This window comes from Rattus norvegicus, chromosome 1 (genome assembly GCF_021556685.1).
Source record: "Rattus norvegicus strain SHRSP/BbbUtx chromosome 1, alternate assembly SHRSP_T2T, whole genome shotgun sequence".
Taxonomy (NCBI): Eukaryota; Metazoa; Chordata; class Mammalia; order Rodentia; family Muridae; genus Rattus; species Rattus norvegicus.
Window position 1 is genome coordinate 185,673,525 of NC_141534.1, and position 20,813 is coordinate 185,694,337.

Genomic DNA, 20,813 nt, shown 5'->3' on the forward strand with positions numbered 1-20,813 from the left:
GGAAGCCAGGACTATTGAGATGTTTGATTTAAACATCTTCCTCCCGGTCTACAGTTTAGATCCCACCTTGACCGTTAAGTAGCAGTGTGGCCTTGACAAATGACTTAACTTCTCTGTGCTGACATATTGTTTAGGTAGCTGAATGCTGTGACCTACTGCTGTAATCCCAGCATCAGAAGACAGAGGCAGGGGAATCACAGGCTAGCCTGGGCTACATAGCAAAGATCCTGCCTCAGAAAAAGAAAATGTATAATTCAATGAAGAACCATAAAAGCCAGTCTCACTGTTCTATGCTCACTCTCTTGGGCATCAGAGGGGGCAAGGACTGCTACCTATGTCCTCAATGCTGGTCCATAATTGGTGTCAGCCAAGTGTTGATGAATGACTATTGAATACATATGCCAACAACTTTCAGGACACAGATGTACAGTAAGTGTGACCTTCATTGAACTTGAAACCAGAACCTAGGTAATCCATGAAAAGGCACATCATTCCGGGGGATCAAAGCTAGAGGAGGAGAGGGTCTGGTTCCACCAGGTGACAGACCATCTGAAGAACTGGAACAAGGGAGCAGAAGAGTTGGGGGGTGGGGTCCCCACTCTGCTCCTGGGAGCCACTCTGCTCCTCTCCCCTAGGGGCAAGCAGCCTTAGAAGCCCGAAGCTCTTCTGGGTCTGTTTGCCAGGTGGGGTGGAAGTCTGACCGTGTGACCTTGGAGTGACCTGTCATTACTTCACAATTTGTAAAGAAACTGGTTTCTTTGCCAATCAACACAGTTCATCCCCACCCTCTAAAGGAGTGGCGGGCGGAGTGGGGGTGCGGGTACTTGGTATTTCTCCTGGTTCTGGGAGTCTTGTGGGCGCTCTGTGGGAGGCATGGGGGGCTGTCCTGCATTCTCAGACAGAGTAACCGTCCCTACTTCCCTCACCAGTGTGCTCTGGCCTCTGGATGTCCCCACCCCTCTGCACCCAGCGCCCGGGCGAACGATGTCCTTGTCCCTCCAGGTCTGAACAGCTGCCTCCAGCTGGCTCCACCGACCAATTAGCCCGAGCCGTCACCACGGCAACGGGCGCTGGCGGGCCGGGTGGCTGGCATGCCCCGGGCCGCCCTCCCGCTGCCCCTCCTCTCGGGTGGGTACCAGGGGGCCCGGAGATGGTGAGTTACAAAGTCACCCAGCGGTCTCCCCTCCCAAGGAGGCAAGTGCGAGGGTGCAGGTCCTACGCAGGGCCCTCCATACCGAAATCTGGGGTCCCCTGCCCAGCTCCAGAACACGCACAGGTGCCTGCTCTGGGGCACCCGTTGTTTTGTTGTTTTTTTTTTTTGTGTGTGTTTTGTTTTTATTTTTTCCAGTAAGTTTGTGGGAGCTGGGTTGTGCACACTCCCGCGGCGCGCGCTCCCAGCGGAGGGGGCGCGGTCCCCGGTATTCCCTGGCCGTCGCCCCCAGCCACCGTCCTACCTGGATGTACGCCATCTTCGCCCGCGCTCACTCACTCCGGCCCGGGCATGGCGTCGCCACAGCCCCTTTGCCCTCGCCGGTCCGGCGAGGTGGCACGGCCAGCCAGCAAGACATCAGTGGGCGGCCGGGTGGCCCCAGACGTGACTGGCGTGGCTGATGAGCGGCGCCCGCCCCTCCGCCGACCGCCCCGTCCTTGCCCAGCCCTGCGGGGCCGCCTCCCTGGAGCGCAGAACCTGGATGCCCAAGGTCCTCCGGTTCGGTCTCTGGTGGGCCGGCACTGACACCCCAACCTTGGAGTGCTTCCTGGTTGCAAAAAAGCTGGGGCGCCTGGCCAGGGAGCCCGGGGCGAGCCGCGGGGACTGCGGCGACCCCGGCGCAGGCGGGGCCGGCGACGCTGGGGCCCGAGCGCGGGAGGCGGGGGAGGGGATTGGGACCTCAAAGGGGTGGATGGGGGCGGTGCCCGGGTCAGTGCTGCGGGCAGGCAATAGAGTGGCACCTATCCCTCCCTGATCGACAGCAGGGTTTTCGGGCGACTGCGAGGCGGAGGCGACACCGCGCTGCTGGCTGTGGGGTCTGGAGTTGGAGGATCCCCTCCAACCCGCCCTCTCCCTGAGCGGCTTGGCGAAAGTTTTATACCAGCCGCACCCGACGCGCCTAGAACCCGGCTGTAGAGTGTGTAGAGGCTGAAGGGCAGGAGCCACCTATTTAGGGTGGACCTGGCAGCCACCCCCCCCCCAGGACAGTGCTGTGGCAGGGGGATGCTCATCCTCGCTGGGCTCTGCGTGGGCCCCTTTACCCTAACCCGCCCGACTGACCAGGACGCAACAGGTCTAGCGCAGGGCGGCCGCGCAGCGCCACCTAGCGTTTGGCTGCGCCTGGGGGCGTGACTCGGCCCGATGGCAGCTGGGTCCAGTGACCCGGTCCTGTCGTCGCGGTTTGGCTTCTTCTGCCGGCCCTTCGGGGTGGGCCCCAGCACTGGAAGATCCACTAGCACATCTCCCAGCTCAGGGTCTCCATCGCAAGGTCACCGAGTTTGGCGCAACCCTCCAGCAAAGGACGTGAAGTGGAACGTGGTCCTCCTTAGGTTTCTATTTTTCCATGCCGGGCAGCTGGTGTCGCTGCTCACCAGTTCATCAAGCTTGTCATTTCAATCTCTTGGCGTCCTGCCTTTTCACCATTAAAAATGGGGTCCAATTTCTGCCTAGCCTAGCTTCTAGGGGAGATAAGCGAGTTAAAAAAAAACACAAATAATTAAGTATGTAATGTACACGAGGAAAAATCTGGCATTTGGGAGTACGACATTTGTAGCACAGCATCCGACATGTTGAATAACTCATCCGCTGAGCCATCACCTTCATCAGAGCAGCTGTTCTATTTGCAAGGGAACCCGAGGTAGGGCTTGTTGACTGGTAGCCTTCCCTCAAAGTGGGATGAGTGGGGAGGGTCGGGGAACCCTCGCTTAGATGCTGGCTACTCCCTCCTGCACCTCCCAGTCATGTAGGTAACTCTGCCCTAATTGAGTGAACCCTCTCTCTGAGATGCTAGAGCATAGATATATAGAGACAGACTGTGGAAGGTTAGTTGAAGCGATTTGGGTTGGGGGAATAACCTTCATATACGCAGCTGAAGGAAAGAGAGTTGTTATTCCCTCCGCGGTGCAGCTGCTTTAGGGGTCACCCACGCTCCTGTAAGTAAACCATAGGTTTCTGTGGACTAGCTCTTTGTTTTGACTTTGGAACCCTTTGGATAAAGTGTTTGTTTGCCTTGGGAAAGAACACATTGAGGGTGAACAATGGGCCTAGCAAATCCGTGTTCCCAGAGCACCACTCCAGTACTTTACCCCACTCCCTATATCTCTACAGAGCCCAGAGCAGGGTAGGCCCTGGGCAAAGTGTCTGTGTGATGCTGCACATTCTGTCTCCTGCTCTGGGATAGCTCCTACTCACAGATTCATGAGGAGACTAAGGTGCAGAGAGGTAAGACCACCCTTACCCCAAGGACTGGCTTCCCTAGTCACAGTTGGCAGGCTTAACCACATTGACATATCTACCTGTCGTTATTCAGTGTTTCCCTTGTGGGGGAGGGGGCTTCATAGAGGAAGGGTACTTGGAGAGATGGGAGGGAGTTAGAGGAGTTCGCTAGGAGTTTCTCTAAATATTAATATCTAACTTAAATTATTATTATTAAAATTTGAGGTCAACTCTCACTATGTAGCCCAGGTTAGCCTCAGACTCTGGATCATACTGTCCCCACCTCAAAGTGTGGGTTTACAAGCATGCAAAGTGTGCCCTGCTAACCTAAGCTCATTTCCATACCCATCTTCCAACACGGCACACATTCAACATTTCGATTTTCAGATAAATTTGAGTAGACTCCTTTACTGTCTATCTACTTAGTTGTAGGGGGGAAATGGAGGCTTGTAGAGGTAAAGAAACTTGTCAAGAGGGTACACAGAATCCAGGGGTTAGGATCCAGATTCAGGAGGCTAAAACTTAAGCCCTAGGCACTATGGGATGCTTGGTCCTAGGGGGAAGAGAGATGAACATCTTGGAGCAAACTTAAGACATTGATATCTCTTTCATCTGGCTCCGTCTCCCCTCTGCTTTCTCCCTTGCCCTCTGCTCTACCTGCCTTCTCCCCTGCCATCCTCTTTCTCATCACCATCCCTTCCCTCCCTTCTGTAGGTAAGGTCCCACTGTGTACCCCAGGCTTGCCTCAAACTATTCATAAAGCCAAGGCTGTCCTTGAACTCTCCACTTTCCTGCCTCTCCCTCTGGAGGGCTGAGATCACAAGTGTGCACCAGCACACTTGGCCCCTGGTCCCTTCATCTCTTAAGATTTGAAGTCTGTGAGAATATTAAGCACCTCCAATAAGGAAATAAGTGTTTATTTGGTGTGGGCATCATAGAATCTGCTAATCTACTTCTGTCATTATGTCTTGGTTGTATGCAACGTACCTAGAACAATGGGGGCTTAATAAATGTTTAGGTGCTTGCTGAGTGAGTAAATGTAAATGTTTATTACACTGGGGTGCTGAGCACATCACACCGATCCTTGTTTAGTCTCTGTTGGAATTCTGAAAAACTGCTACAGTTGATCTATCTCCCTTTCATAAGTGAGAAGGCTGAAGTATTAGATTGGAGGGCAATATGAGTTACGCAAAGTAAAGAAGGGGTAACAGGCCAGCTGCTCATGGCCGCCCCATCCTCAGATGAAATAGTCAACCAGAGGTCAGCTTAAGGCCTTCAACAGATGAGTGTTTGAGGTCACTCTAAGACAGGACTCCAGGGGCAGTGGCCTTTTGATCATCTGTCCCTCACAGCTACCTGCAGCCCAGCTCTGAGATGTCACCTGGATTCAGACCAAGCTTCTGTCTGTTTCTTTGAGGCAGATGACACCTTTGCTTTGATGGACAAACAGAACTGCATGTGACTTGTGGAGTGACAAGGGAAAACCCCAGGGGTACAGAGAAGGGGTTCTGATCAAGAGTGCTGAGGTTCAGAGATGGTTTCTTGAGGGACTGTCGTTAAACCAAGCCTTGCAGACAGGGGGATTGTTCTAAAGGCCATTGGTTCTTGATTTCAAGGATCTATGGAGAAGTGTCCCTGGGGCCTGTGGACTTAGAAAGGAAGAGTTACGTTTCCATTCTCACTCAGTCCTGCCAAATCCTATTATTTACATTCATAAGGCTGGCCACAAACCAGAAGAACACATTCTCTGACCAAGGGGACACCTGTAGCCTTGGGCTGTTTTCTGACTGCTGTAGACACTTGAAGGTCCACTTACACTTTTAAATAATTTTCTTTTTTATAAAACTTATTTATTTATTGTGTGTATATATGATGTATGTGTGGGAGGGAGGGAGCAGGCATTATGTACTGAAGGAGGCATGCAGAGGTCAGAGGACAACTTTCAAGCATCTATTCTTTCCTTCCTCCACGTGGTTCCAGGGATGGAACTGACATCGTCAGGCCGAGTAGCCAATGCCTGTATATCCAGAGAGCCCATGTTCGGACTCTTTATAGCTTGCAAATTGCAGTCATTAGCAGGCCCACCAGCATATCTTCGCATTGAGTGTATCAATAAATAAGCATATATAAGTTGGGTTTGATGGCACACGACTATAATACCGAACACTCAAGAGACGGAGGCAAGGGAATTTGGCATTCCAGGCCAGCCTGTGCTACGCGGTGATACCCTGATTCAAAATCCAGAAGCTGACTACAGTCTACTTATTTGTCTCTATACTCACAGGTAAGTACAGGTCCCACTCCTCAGCAGGGAAAGTCTCCCTGCAGTAGACAGACAGCATTACAAAAACCCCACAACCAATCAAAACGCACCGTTGTGACGCTCAGCCCCAGTGGGTACGTGTACAGAACAACTCCTACACCTAAGGCTCAGAGAACTTTGTGGATGAGGGGGTGGGAAGAACCAGAGGATCAGGGAGCTTGATGTGATTGTGTCTCCCGGGAATGGCAGAAGCCACATCCATAAGTCTTGCCACTGTGACTGCCTCAACATACACAGAACAGTGACAACAGCCACGCTAAAGGGGACAAGGAAAGACCACGAGGCCCCAATCCACACAGTAAACGGTAGGTAGCTAGGGAATGCTGAGAGCAGGAAAAATATTCTTCCCCAGGGAAGAGAACACCAGTTGGTTATCCAACACCCAGTGGTCAGCCCTGGAAACATACATATGAGTAACATTATACAGACCAAGCAGGTTACATTTAAGGATGTTATGTATACATGTAAGCATGTAACAATGAAAAGAGAGGTCGCGAATTTGAGTGGGAGCAAGGAGGGGTAAATGGGAGGGTTTGGATACAGGAAAAAGATGGGAGAGATGATGTAATTATAATCCCCAAAATTAAAGAGCATAAAATAAATAAAATCTAGGAGAAAGAGAAGGAAGATAAACGTTACTCATATTTCAATTTGTTTAAATATTTTGCTGACTGCGCACCCAAGTAGTTAATTTCTCTGCTCTGTGATGTACTGTGCTCTATATTTATGAAAGCATTCTCCTAAATTCAGTCTTCAGGCTTTCATGGACTGGCGGTGGTCCAGTGGTGCAAGGGATAAAACCTCCACCTCCCCCAAAGGCAGCAGGTGCATGGCTTTAGCTGGGAGAGTAGGAACTGCAAACAGTTCTCAGACTGCAGTGAGGCCAATGGGCTTCAGCTAGTGGAGAGGCCAAAGGTCACGCAGTCTCCTGTCACTTCATGAAGGAGAAGGGGGGCAGCATGATAGGAAAGATTTTTTGGCAGGTGTGTGTGTCTGTCTGTCTTTGTGTCTTTGTGTCTGTCTGTCTGTCTCTCAGCATAGAGTAAACAAGCCTGAAGTCGGGAAGCCAGAGGGAAGTTGCTTACAACCCAGGCAAGGTGACACAATGTTGCACTAAATGACTGTAGAGAACAGCAGTGATGGCCCAGCTCTGACAGCCATGGGAAGCAGGGGAGGGGAGGGCAGGCCAGCTGGGAAGAAGGAGTCTTATCATTCCATGTGTGGAATATCCAATACATGTTTCCTGAAGTTCCTAACAGAGGCCAAATTCAATCCCATTTAAGCATAAAAGAACACATGGGCTCCTTAGCTGGGAAGTCCAAGGGCGGATTCTCCAGAGACAGTTGGAATCAGGGGTAACCTAACAGCCAGGGAATCTCTACGGCTATCACACTTAAACTTCTTTCAGAATGTTTCTCCCCTAGGGTAGATTTGCTTCCTGAGGCAAAAGAAAAAAGAAAATGGTCCTTGGCTTACATTTTTATGTTTGTGGTCCCAAGAGACACTTTATGTCACATATAATGGTCCTGCTTTGGTCCCTTACTGAGCCAGAGGACCCAGTACACTTGCTAGAATAAGACCGGGCAGACAGCCAGACATGAGTGGCTTCACAAGCTATTGTCTGATGAGGACCACATAGGTGGCTGGAGAGGCTGGCTTTCTAAGAAAAAGATGCTGGAGACGAAACATTGGTCCCACCCTGAGGTAGCCGTGGCCCTTCTAGGCCAGAGAGAAGCATAGATGTTTCTGGAATTCTGTCCCTCCTAATGCAGTGTCTCTGGGAACTGGTATCCAGATCCTCTGGTGGTGCCTCTGCCATTTCCAGCTCTTAAGATGAACCAGCCATCTTCTTAGAGCACCAGGCCCTGGGAGGGAGAGGCATGCACATAATAACAGTCTCCAGAAGGGAACTAGGGGTGGGAATGCCGTCTCCCGCCCTTAGTCTACCTGTTATCATGCAAAAGTGCCCGGATGGCAGAAACAGCTGTTGCCACCCATCGGGCCATGCAGCTTCTGGTTTAGTGACTATCAGTTCTGGCCATTCTCACTGATGAAACCTGTTGCCTACGTCCTTTTAATTCTATGGCATATAAAACATATCCTTCCCATTCCATCTCACCTTTCTCGGTATCCCTCCCGGGGCTGTGTTTCTACCCAGAATGCCTGGGTAGTAAGGAGGCTCAAAGCTAATTAAACAGTCTGAAATGGGGTCCCCAGACCTCAAGCTATGCTACATACTCATCAGAGTTCTTCTGGTCCCCATCGTTGCCAGGGGCAAGAGCTCTGTGTTGCCTATCTAATGGTTTATGACCAGGGTCAAGTCATTTCACCTCTGTGAACCTCGGTTTTCTGCGTCTGCAAAATGAGTATTATATGCTCTGGTGCCCATGCTGAAGAGAACTCTAGCCTCTTAGGAAAAATCCACAAACCATAGACTAGACGCATAGTTCAGGAGTCGTTCCCTTTCCTTCCCCCCAAAGCATGCATTTGGCCTGGGGCCTCTTGTTTTATTTTATGCTTGGGAAGGTGGAGTGTTGAGGAGGAAGGAGGGACCATGTGGAGGTTGAAATCCCAGCCGCTATCATTAGCTAGCCTGCCTGCAAGTCACACTACTCACCTCTCCCTAGCCGTGAGACCCAGGGTGCATTTCTCTGTGGGCCTCAGCCTCCTCCTCAGTGAATAAGGTCAAAACCAATGCTTCATGGCCGGGAGCACTCTCCCTGATGGCTGCATACAGTAACTGTATTTACCCCATAGCACTGTACCAGCCCTCAGGAGGTTCTCAGTAAATGCAACCACTACTCGATTTTTTATTCTCAAAGTATATGGGCTGGAGATACAGCTCTGTGACAGAGCATGCCCCTAGAGGTGTGAGGTACACACACACATCCACACACATACATACATGCACACACAGGCATACACTCACACATAAACTCACATGAACAAACACGCATACACAGCCATGCACACACAGATACATACTCACACATGAACTCACATGAACAAACACACACACACACAGCCATGCACACACACACATACATGCACACACAGGCACGCACTCACACATGAACAAACACACACACACAGCTGTGCACACACACACACATGAGCTCACATGAACACAGACACACACATGCACACACAGGCACACACTCACACATGAACTCACATGAACAAACACACACACAGCCATGCACACACACATACATGCACACACAGGCACACACTCACACATGAACTCACATGAACAAACACACACAGCCATGCACACACACATACATGCACACACACATACATGCACACACACATGAACTCACATGAACACAGACATATACATGCACACACAAGCACACACTCACACATGAACTCACATGAACAAACACACATACACCAGAAAAGTCCCTATCCATGTGAGTGACCCCACTAGTTGCTCACCCTGAGTAGTTTTTCCTCTTTGATCAAAGCATGGCTGAAATGACAGAGCTACCCCAGAAACAGGTTATTCATAAGCTGGACTGTACAGCAGGGGGTAAAACCCCATTAAACTCCCTCTTCCCCCTTTTCCCAAACTCACTTGGACACTTGGATGCAGTAGGTTTAGGGGCAGAGTCTGGGGACGCCCGGTTCCCACCAAATTTCCAGAGGATGCTTATGGAAGCAGGCGCTACAAAGTCTAGCCTTCGCCTTAGCATCTCTGTGATACCCCTGTACTTCCCAACTAGAAGGGTGCTGTCCAACAGCCAGGCTGCCTCTGAGTGATGGTCACTCGTTGGCTGTCAGCTCAGAGGAGGCGATGGCACGGGAGCCGGGCATGTTCCTGCTGCTCGTCAGCTCTGAGGACATTTGACTCACCCGTGCTGCTTGACCTCCTGCTGGTCCCTGCCACCTACCAGACATCGCTTCATCTTGCATGCTGTCTGCTGGCGGCTCCCTTAAAGATCTCGATTAGGTGAAGAAGTCTGATGGTCTCGTCTTCATCGACCCCTGGAACCCTGACACTGGCTCAAGACTGAGGCTGGTAACTACAGTCAGACAAATCCTCTCCACCTCATGATTCAGAAAAGGATAGCTAATGATGCAGTTTTCAAAAAGGAAAATCTGAGGGCGACTTAATAACAGCCTGTACATATGAAGGGGTATCTTCAGGGGGCGGGTGACCACCTGTTCTCTCTCTCTCTCTCTCTCTCTCTCTCTCTCTCTCTCTCTCTCTCTCTCTCTCTCTCTCACCTCAGCTAGGAAGAATGGAGAACTGTACAAATATAAGAGAATGCTGGGGTTGGCATAGACATGACCATACAGACGTAGCTTCAAGGGACAGCACATAAACTCTGCTTTCCTGGCTAAGGATGAAAAACCAGCTTTGGATCTGCTGTGGGGTTTCTCCAAGAGGCAGGAAGAGGATTTGAGACCGGGAGTGACTTGCAGATGAGAATGGCACTGGCACCATAGTTAGCCCTGCTTTTCTGTGTCCTGAGAACCACAGAAATTCTCCTCTTTCCTTTCTTCTCCTGTGTCCCTTCCCCTCCTCTCATTCCCCTCCCTTCCCTGTCCTTCCCCTCCCCTTTCCCCTTCCTCCCTTCCTTTCACTTTTGGTTTTTGGTTTTTCAAGACAGGGTTTCTCTGTGTAGCCCTGGCTGTCCTGAAACTTTCTCTGTAGACCAGGCTGGCCTCAAATTCAAAGATCTACCTGCCTCTACCTCCCAACTGCTGGGATCAAAGGTGTGTGCCACCAGACTTGGCTATCATGTTGATTTGCAAGGGCCTGTTCTCTCGACCTGTATCTGAAGCAGCATCTGAGTGAGGGATAGCATCCTCACCAGGGGTGGCTAATCCTTCCATGCTGGATGAGATGCCCTGGGCACTGGGCATGTACTGTACTGCACATGCAGGAGGTTCTGATGCTGGCCCCAGCTGGAGGGCCTCTTGCTTCATGATGCAGTTCTTACTTGGAATTTCCCATTCAGGAGACTGGGGGCAGGGTCTTCCATCTGCTCCTGCATTTCTAGCAAGCTCTACGGGGCATATCCAACTTTTTCCACACTGCAACACTATGCTATCACATTGCAGAGAAATCTCAAACTCTTTGCCTGGTGAGATGGCTTAGTGGTGGAAGCACTTGCTGTATAAACTTGAAGTCCAGAGTCTAACCTCTGGGACTCACATGACAGAAGGACTTAATTGACTTGCCCTCTACCTTCTCATGTGCACCATGGGGGATGTGCATGCTTGCGTGCACACACATATTAATTCACTTAAAATGGTTTTTAAAATAGGACGGCCCCCAGGGTTACACTGCTGGGAGTTGCTGAGACCTTTGGGAGGTGGGAACCTAATGGGGTGTTGTTGGAGATTGGTGCTGATGCTTTGAATCTGCATGCCCAGATGCTGAAGGTCCTTGTCCCCAGTTGGTTTTTAATCTATCAATAAAGATGCCAGCAGCCGATGGCTGGGCATGGGGCCGGATACTGAGAGTTGTACAGGTAGGGTGCAGGTGAAATGGGAATCACCTGGACTGGGGTAAGAAGGGGATGCAGTAGTGGCAGGAGATAAACCCAGCCAGTCATGGGAGTTTTGGAGTAAGTGGTTATGGGCCACTTCCCTGATTGGGCCTAGGGTAGCAGGGGAAGGTTTAGGAGTGCCCAGCATTTTAATTTAGCCAAGGCATTTTAAAATTAATTGTTGTTGTTGTTGTTGTTGTTGTTGTTGTTGTGTGTGTGTGTGTGTGTGTGTGTGTGTGTGTGTGTTTCCATTTGTAGATCTGAGATAGCTTCTGAGTGGGTCCATGTGTGTGACTCGCTGGGAGCACAGAGTGGTGCAGTCAAGAACTACAACAGGGTGTGCTCTTGGAGGAGATGGTGCTCTTCCTTTTTTCCTGTTCTTTCTTCCTTCCTGGCTTTGAAGCAAGTGGGTTTGTTCTGCCATACTGAAGTGCTACCTTACCTCAGCCCAGAGGAACCAGTTGAACATAAGCTTCCTCCATTTCTATATAGCTCGGGGGTCTCATGCAGTAGGAACCTCGCTTGTGCAGATACCAATGCTGCTGGCTCATGGACCTGTCTGTGTATCAAGGATCTAGAAAAAGGGCCCCTTCTGGATATGGGGGTCCTTTCACCAATAACCCTCTCCCACAGAATGGATGAGAAAGGCCGGTAGGCAGATGGATCCTGTCCTTAGACAGGTGGAGCGCAGAAGGTGGAGTGTGGATCACAGAGACCCAGGTTCAGATGGAGAATACAGGCCAGTATGGAGACCCTTAGTTTCTTCATTAGTCCGTGACGTGTGCACAGGAGCTGAAAGGAACAGGTGGGTGAAAGAGTTGGGAGCCCTAGGCATCCTGTTGTCATGTGGCATGCATGTGGCATGCAATATACCTGCTTCTAAGTGATCAGCTCCTATTTATCAGATGGTCTGGGGGTACAGTCATACAGGCATTGCAAGAAATTCTCTCCTTGAGTGAGTGCCTGGGGTCTTCTAGAACCTCACATGGATCAGGAAGCACCAGCTAGCTTCTTAAATCCTGCTCTTTCTCCTCATCTGTGTGTGTGCTTGCCCGTGTGGCTATGTGTGGGGGCCAGAGACTGGCATTGGCGTGTCTTTCTCTAATGCTTTCCATGTTATGAGGCAGGGTCTCTCACAGGATGCCCAGCAAGCCCCAGGGAACTGTCTACCTGTCTTCATCCCCCAGGACTAAAGGTATACTATTATGACCAACTTTCTACACAGGTACCAGGGACTCAGGCACACACACACACACACACACACACACACACACACACACACACACACCATCCCCTCCAAGAGCACACCCTGTTGTGTGTGAGGACACATGCTTTCAGATACTTAACCCACTGAGCCATGTCCCCAATCCCCAGACCTACCTCTTTTTCATGGAAGTGAAGTCGTGGCTGCATAGCTGGCATCTATATACTTGGTACACGCTCCTGAGCGTCAGATGGGGCCAGCTCAGAACATCCAGAGTGAGAATTTTGATTTCTTTAAAAACAAAGAAATGTTGTAAGAATATGTTTTCATCTTAATCCCAGGTGTGGGGTATGGGGATGCTTCAGGTTGTCCACAGCAGCTGACTATGCTTTTCCTCATGCTCCGGCAGGGGCATGATTTCGCCAGCTGCAGGTAATTTGTGCCAGTGTGTGACATTTGGGATTCTGGGGACTTCTCAGAGGATGTATAAATGTAGAGCCCTGATAGAAGGGGCTGGTTGGGGCTGGGGATTTAGCTCAGTGTAGAGCGCTTACCTAGGAAGCGCAAGGCCCTGGGTTCGGTCCCCAGCTCCGAAAAAAAAGAACCAAAAAAAAAGGGGGGGGGAGCTGGTTGGTGGTTGGATGCTGTTGGTTGTGGCTTGTTGCAGTTTGTCAAGTAGTCAGCCGTGTGTGAAGAGGTGAAAAGATAAAATTAGATATCCTGAGAGCAAAGATCAAACTTGCCCCAAGCAACTCAGTGCCTCTAGTCAGCAGGAAGTAATCTAATGATATTGTTGCCCCTTCCCCTCTGTTCTTTTCTCTCTCTTACAGAGTGTTAGAGGGTGGGAAGGGTGGAAAAGGGGGAGGGGAGAAAGATGGAAGAAAAAGGAACCCACAAAGTAGCCAGAAGTCTGGCTCTAAATGGGTGCCCAGCCCAAGTGCCCCTCAGAGCACCAACATCCCCTGTAAGAAGCTGTTCCATTTCTCCAGCCACAGGTGAGGCTGGGGCTCAGCAAACTGGCCAAGTGTGGCTTTACTGGGAGGCACGTTTCTGTGACAGTTGCCGGGATCAGTGGCAGAGACCTGGATTCCTGCTCAGCCAAAGCTTGATGCCAAAGCAATCTCCCCTAAGGAGCAGGAGCTGTGTGTTGGGGCCAGAGCTCGGCTGTACGATACCTGCCTGGCCTATGTGGGACTTGGGTTTGATTCCAAGTACCACAATAAAACAAACAATAAAATAAGACAGCATTGGCTATTAAAAAAACAACCAAATTCCTGCCCTGCCCTCTCTGTCCTAAACCTGTCTTTCTCACTGCCTTTCTTCTCCAAGTTGCTTGAGTTGGAACGGTAATGCTCTGAGTCATCCTGGATGGGTAAACATGTGTCACAACCTCGAGCTGTAGCATTTGACTCTCGTAAAAGACAACCACTGGGAAATTTAAGCTATTTTATGAACATTAGAGTATATTTATATAAACCTAGAGAGTGTAGGTTAGCCATTACATACCACCTCTCTCTCTCTCTTTCTCTCTCTCTCTCTCTCTCTCTCTCACACACACACACACACATACACACACACACACACACACACACACACACCTGCGCGCGCACACACACACATTTGTTTTGTTTTTATTTGCTTTATTTTGAGACAGGGTCTCATATATGTCATGCTGGCCTCCAACTCACTGTGCAGCTGAGGGTGACCCAGAACTCCTGCTCTTCTTGCTTCCACCTTCCATGTCTGGGATGCTGGGGTGACAGGATGGTACTCCCACACCTAGTTTATAAAGTGCTGAGGGATCAAACCCAGAGTTTTGTGCATGTTAGGCAAGCAGTCCACCAACTAAGCTACACATACCCAGCCACTGAGGCCTCTCCATGCAGGTGAAACATGAAATAAACAATAAGACGATGAAAGGGTCATGACATGCTGACCTTTTAAGATGATATGCTGGTCAAGGTCATGGAACCTTTTGGTCTGACCTTGTCTCTGAAGGAAGGACACTAGCTCCAGGGCTCACTGCTCAAGTGTTCACAGAGGGAAGGGGGCAGCCAGCACAGCATCGCCTTGAGACTACAGGGGACTGAGAGAGAGAGAGTGAAATCCTGATTAGCCTGACCCTTGGTGACTGGTGAGTTCCATTTCAGTGCAATCAAAGGACAGACGTGAGTTGTAAGAACCACACTGGCTCAATCACAGGTAGAAGGAAAAACTAACGTTATGATTGGCTCAGCCTGAGTGACATGCACACCTAAGTCCACTGAATCAGAACCTACATTTTAAGAAAATCTCTTGATTCATCAGAAGATACAAGTAGCAGTGTTACTGGCTAGAGCTAGCCTGGAATTTTTTGTATTTTCTAGGTTAATGCCTCACTAGAGGTCACTAGCCCCTCTGGAGCTCAAGAATCACACAGTCGAGTTATGTCCCATCCCATCTGGTCCCTGTCCAGGCCCCATCCCCACCTCCATCCCTGTCCCTGCCTCTGTCCCTCCCCTCCCACCACAACTATACTGTTTAAGTAAGATTAGAATTTTGAAGCACACTGCACCCATCACTGTACTGGGGATCATGCAGCTCATGGGCCTCAGGCTAGACAGGCTTAACACTTGCTCCTAAAGCAAGTTCAGAGGAAACAGAGTGTGGGCAATTTGCAGGTTACATACTCCAACCTGATAGTAAGACCAAGTTCATGCAAGCAAGGACCAGCTGCTGTTACAGACAATGCTTAGACGTGGTCTGCACAGCCATGCCTAATTGACGGCCAGTTCACGTTTGTGTCTGATTCTCAGAGAAAAAGCAGAAACGTGGAGCTCTTCAAGAATTCAAGGGGCTGGGATGCAGCTCAATGGTAGGGCTTTTGCTTAGCGTGGACAGGACCCTGGGTCTGATGCACAGCAGCACAGAAGGAGGACGATGTCCGGCTGGAGGCTTCATTCCTGTTTTCTAAGTCGTGTCTGTTGGACAACACTTAAAAGCTTTACTATTTTCACTCCAAGCAGCAAGGGGTCACGGTTTAAGGTAAGAGTGTAGAACAGCGATGTTCTCATAACAGAAGCAGATAGAACTTCAGCTGCCAAGCTCCACTGTCAGCCGAATGAACTAATAGACTGCCTAGGGGATTAGTAAAGCACACTTGTAGGTGTTTACAGAGATGGCTCCATCGGGAAGCCTCCGGCCTAAGCGATGTTTAATCTGTTGATGGATCAAGCTGACCGTAGACAGTTGAACAGTGGGAGAACAGTGGGAGAGCTTGGAAGGTGAAGCCTGTGAAAAGATTGTGAACCACCAGGGAATGTCTTTGAAGGGCACAGCCTGCTGACTCCTTTCTATCTCTTCCTGATTCCTGTCTACCTGAAGTAAAGAGTCTCCCCCACCTCCACTTCCACTAACATAATGCTCTGCCTCACCGTGGTCAGCAGAACCAAGAACTATGAACTGAGGTCTCTAAAACCATGAGTCATAATAAACCTTTTCCTCTTTTAAGTTGTGTATGTCTGGCATCCTGTCACAGTCTTGAGAAAGCAAAGCACAGACCAACATGTCATTCAGTTCCAGAAGGTGCCACCTACAGCCTGAGTGCTGAGCCATCTCTCTCACACCCATTTTAAAAATAAATTAGGGGTTGGGGATTTAACTCAGTGGTAGAACGCTTGCCTACCATGCGCAAGGCCCTGGGTTCGGTCCTCAGCTCCAAAAAAAAAATTAATGAAAAAATTTCTTTTTATTATATTTATTTCTTCAGAGAAATATATAGCACACACGTGGTCATCAGAGGGCAGCTTGTAGGAATCAGTTCTTTCACCATGTGGGTCCTGAGGATTGAATTCAGGTCTTAAGCCTTAGCGTCAAATTTCTTTGATCCCAGAGCCATCTCACCAACTTCAGTATTTCTATTTATAAAGCAACCACAGACCACACGCAGGCACACACACACACACACACACACACACACACACACACACACACACACATCAGAGTTACATAGTGCACTACTTGCTCAACAGCAGATACTAACTCACAATAAGTGTTAACGTGTCTGACCCTCGGCTTCCTCATGTGTCATACAGACAATTGTAGAATCACTCTGAAGTCCCTTGGGAGAGGCTGAAGAACGGCGCAGGAAACCATGTATATTCTCACAGAAGAATAGAAAGCAAGTGAGGTCACTACAGGCTGGAGAGGTAGCTCATCTCAAGAGCACTTGCTGCTCAGGCAGAGGACCTGTACTCTACGTGCACATCCCCCTCCCCCAGCCCCAACACCCCCCCCCACACACACACACTAAAAGAACACCAAAGCATCTTATGTCTTATCCCAAAATCTGGGTGTTTCCTTGCAATGTACTAAATAGAATTTGGTAATGGAGCACACACACACACACACACACACACACACACACACACAGAGAGAGAGAGAGAGAGAGAGAGAGAGAGAGACCCCTTCTGCCTTTTTGATTATAAAACATCCTTGCTGTCAACAAGAGCACTCAGGTGCTGATGTCATCAGAAGCAAAGCGTGTTTGCAGTAGTGTGAAAGTGTTCTTCCTCCCACTCAGAGCAACTGTAAGCCAAGCTCTGATCCTTGAAGCACACACACAGTGGGCAACACGCCTTCTGTGAGTCAGCATGACCTTTTTTGCATATCCATCTCCTCCCAGGAGGGCCAGGCCCTTTTATTACATTTTCCCAGCCAGGAGTGAAGCTCTGCGGGCAACCTCCTGTCATTTGTTTGTCTGATGGGCATCATTTCTTCTAAGAATCTAATTAGGATCTTTTCAAGAGTTCAGCCTGGGAGCGAGGGAATTAAATATGACTCAGAGGCTGGGCAAAGGCAAGATGATGGTCCTTGATTTATGCACCCATTTGCTCCATCTGCAAGTCCTGACAGCATGTCCTTTCTGTGCCAAGCCACGGGCCACAGCAAGTGTGTAGACACAGAGGCTGTCTGTTTCACAGACAGGGTTACACTAAAAGAAAAGCCATTAAACTTGGGATGCACAAAGCCACACTCACCGAGGACCCTTTCATGGACCGCTTTTTGTAATCAAAGGAAGTCTGTATTTCCTAGGTCTCTTCACCTAGTGGAAGTCATGTAACTACTTTTAACCAAAAGGATATAGCAAAGACAACCAAAATATGTAGCCCAGGCTGACTTCACACCCTGTAGCTTCCTGCCTCTGCTTCCTGAGTGCTGGTCTCACACCATGCACATATTCAGGGTTTTCAACCCCCACCCCCACCCCCTGCATTGCTCTTCAAGCATCAAGAGGCCTGTGAGGAGGCCTCCATTGTCCTGAGATGTGCAGGAAACAGAGCGATGCAGGTTTGTTTTTCCTACGCCACTGAGATCCGATGATGATCTGTGAGTTACTGTGGCTGGCTGGAGCCCCGCCTGCTTGATTTGTAATCTTAACTTTCAACGTTTGTCAGCACTGAGATGGTAGAGGTAGGAGAATGGCGAATGCCTGGCCGGCCTCTACTACATAGTAAGAACCTGTCTCAAATAACACAGGGCTGGTAAGATGCTCCAGAGAGTCCACACAAGCTTATGGTTTGAGTCCCGGAACACACATAAAGGGGAAAGGAATAAAATGACTACACAAAGTTACCTATGTGCACGAGCGCGCGCGCGCGCGCGCGCACACACACACACACAATGCAGTGTGTGTGCCTCTCATACAAACACGCTAATAAATCTAAAAGAAAAGAAAAGCACACCACCTTTCAACTTCAACCTTTCAACCAGTTAAACAGATAATGGCAGACTTAGGGAGAACAATTATATGCCTGATTTATTTGGTGAATGTTTGCAGGACACAGACTGAATGCCAGATATTGTGTTAGGGCCAAAAAGGGAGTTTGGTCTCTGCCCTCACGGGGTAAGTGATCTGATAAGAGCAACACAATGCTGACAATTGCTCAATAAATATGTTCTGAAGTGCAGCAGAGGCAGAAGGAGGGCGTCCATACAGCCACGAGCTCACACCAGCCCCCAGGCAGACACTCACAAGCACAGCATTGTACTTGTCTTTCTGCCATGGTTCTGTGAAACTTGACTAATTTTTGAAAGCTTCAAACCACTTCTATTTACAAAATCTTAGCCCCTTGCCTTCTTGTAATAAGAGGTAAACAGATATCTATCCCCAAATGTTGGACTTTAAAAGAAAATCAAAGTTACCAATATGATATGAGATCTAGATTTGGGGTCAGAGAAGGGGTGTCAGTAGGAAAATGTCATGAGTTTCATATCTAAGTCTGGGGCCTGGGAAGATTGTCCAGTTGGTAGAGTGTTTGTCATGCAAGCATGAAAGCCCAGAACCCACAGTAAAAATGTAAAAAGCAAGAAGTGATGGTGTGTGCTTGGAATCCTATCACCAGGCTCATGGAGAGAGCTAGATCTCTGGGCCCACTGGCCAGCCAGCCTAGCCCACTTGAAAAGTTCAAGACCAGTGATAGACCCTGCCTTGAAAGCAAGGTGGGGAAGAGTGACAGGCCCTGGCCTTGACATACACATACACATATGTGAAGATACACTGGAACACACATGCATACACACACAGCACCTTCATGTATGCACACACATGCACACACACACAGCATGAATATGTGGAGAGAAACACGGAGGGGAATGAGGAGAGAAGGAACAAAGGGGAAGAACAAGAGAGCAAGAGCGGATTCACACAGTTCCTTTTCACCGATTTCTTTACTTTTCTCCTCCCCTTCCTTGCTCCCACCTTCTTCCTTTCATTTTTTTCACCTCTCTCTCTCCCTCTCTCTCTCTCTCCCTCTCTCTCTCTGCCCTACTACCCTCTTAACTTCCCTCCCTATGCCCTGAACAAAAAAATGTATGAATTCTATGGGAAAAAATATGAACATCAGAAATATAATAAGGCTTTTTAAATTGCCTGCCATCCACAACAAGCCGGGAAATGGAGAGACTGTGCTCTCTCCACCACAGCGTCCATGTCATAAGTGCAATTCCAAATGAGAAGACAGTCGAGGCTGTGGTCCCAGCTACTAGAAGACTGAGGTAGGAAGAGCTGACGTTCAAGAGCTCTGGGAACTATAGAGTGAATTCAAGAGAGTCTGGGTGACCCTGTCTTGACGTAATAGCTGAAAATATGGGTGTCACTCAGCGGTAAAGCACTTACCTTGGAAGGAGCAAGGTGGGGGTGGGGTGGGGAATTAACCAGAGGGACTGATCTGAAAACGTGGCTCCAGTGTCATCACCTTAGACTGCCACTTCATCCAAGAGTGTGGGCTCCATTCTCCTCCCAGAAGGACAAGGCTTCATTTGCCTACACCTCTCCCACAGCAGTTTGTGATATGAGGTCTACCACAAGCCCCTCATCCAGCATGCTTTAGCATGATCCTTCTGCCTTCCAGCTGGGCCGTCCCGTCCTCCATCTTGGTTTCTGATGTCCCACCAAAGAAAGGGCAGATACCTGCCTAGTCCCCCTAAAGACCTCAGCTAGACTGTCATTTCCAAGACTTTGACATTTTGATATGTACATGTTCATGTTAGTGTCCATGAATATGTGTGTATGTCACATGTCTGTATGTGTATAAGTGTGTAGGCCAGAGGCAGATGTCAGGTGTCTTCTTCAATCTCTTCCTTGTTTGAGACAGGGCCTCTCTCTGGCCTGGAGATTATTAGTTTGGTCAGATGGACTAGCAAGCAAGCTACCCTGATTTGAACATTATTCTCTGGGCATTCCCCTGTCTCTGCCTCTACTGAGATTAGAGGTACTTTCCACCACACCTGGCTTTTACATCTGTTCAAGGCCTTGAAGTCAAGTCCCCGTGTCTGCATGGCAAACACGTTACTGACTGAGCCATCTTCCCAGCACAGAGACTTCAGTGTATATCTCAAGGCAGCGCTTGCAGACAGTGGTCTACACAAATCTTGAGTTCCTCATCCTCTGTGTCTGACAACACCCACAGTAGTGTAGCCCAGACTTGTTCTGTAGCAGGAATAGGAAGCTCACCGGGGCAAGACAGTGCCTGATGGGGGTTTCCACCTTAGTAAGCTGTCTCCATGGGTAAAATTAAAGAGAAATGTTCATGACCCTGAAGAGCACTGGAGGCTGGCAAGCCAACAGGAGGCAGGGTGGACCACTGAGCATGCCAGAGTCTGGGCTGTGGGGCAGCTCTTGGCTTCAGAAGCAACACCTCTTCATCTTCTCCCACCCGGAAAAGAACAGTGAGTGAACTCAGGGGAGAGACAAAAATCTCATCACTTCTACTACAGGGAGGGTCCTGGAGGCAACAAGGCACGTGAAACACTCCAGGACCACTCCAGAAGGTTAGTCACGGGGTGACCTCACCCCCGCAACCTGGAAAAGTTAATGTT

At 49.4% G+C, this 20,813-nt stretch overlaps 1 protein-coding gene across 3 annotated transcripts in view; it reads right to left on the bottom strand.

Moving 5' to 3' along the window:
* The window catches only part of Syt17 (synaptotagmin 17), a 66,328-nt gene extending 64,728 nt beyond the window's left edge, over nucleotides 1-1,600 (bottom strand). For 2 of the 3 annotated variants that reach the window (XM_087610159.1, XM_087610188.1), the window contains exon 1: nucleotides 1,455-1,600. In XM_087610159.1, the coding sequence (XP_087466285.1) occupies nucleotides 1,455-1,469 (15 nt within the window). In that variant the 5' untranslated portion in view covers nucleotides 1,470-1,600. The remainder of the gene's footprint in view (nucleotides 1-1,454) is intronic. The other variant, NM_138849.2, reaches the window with a different exon arrangement.
* Between the last annotated feature and the right edge of the window lie 19,213 nt (nucleotides 1,601-20,813).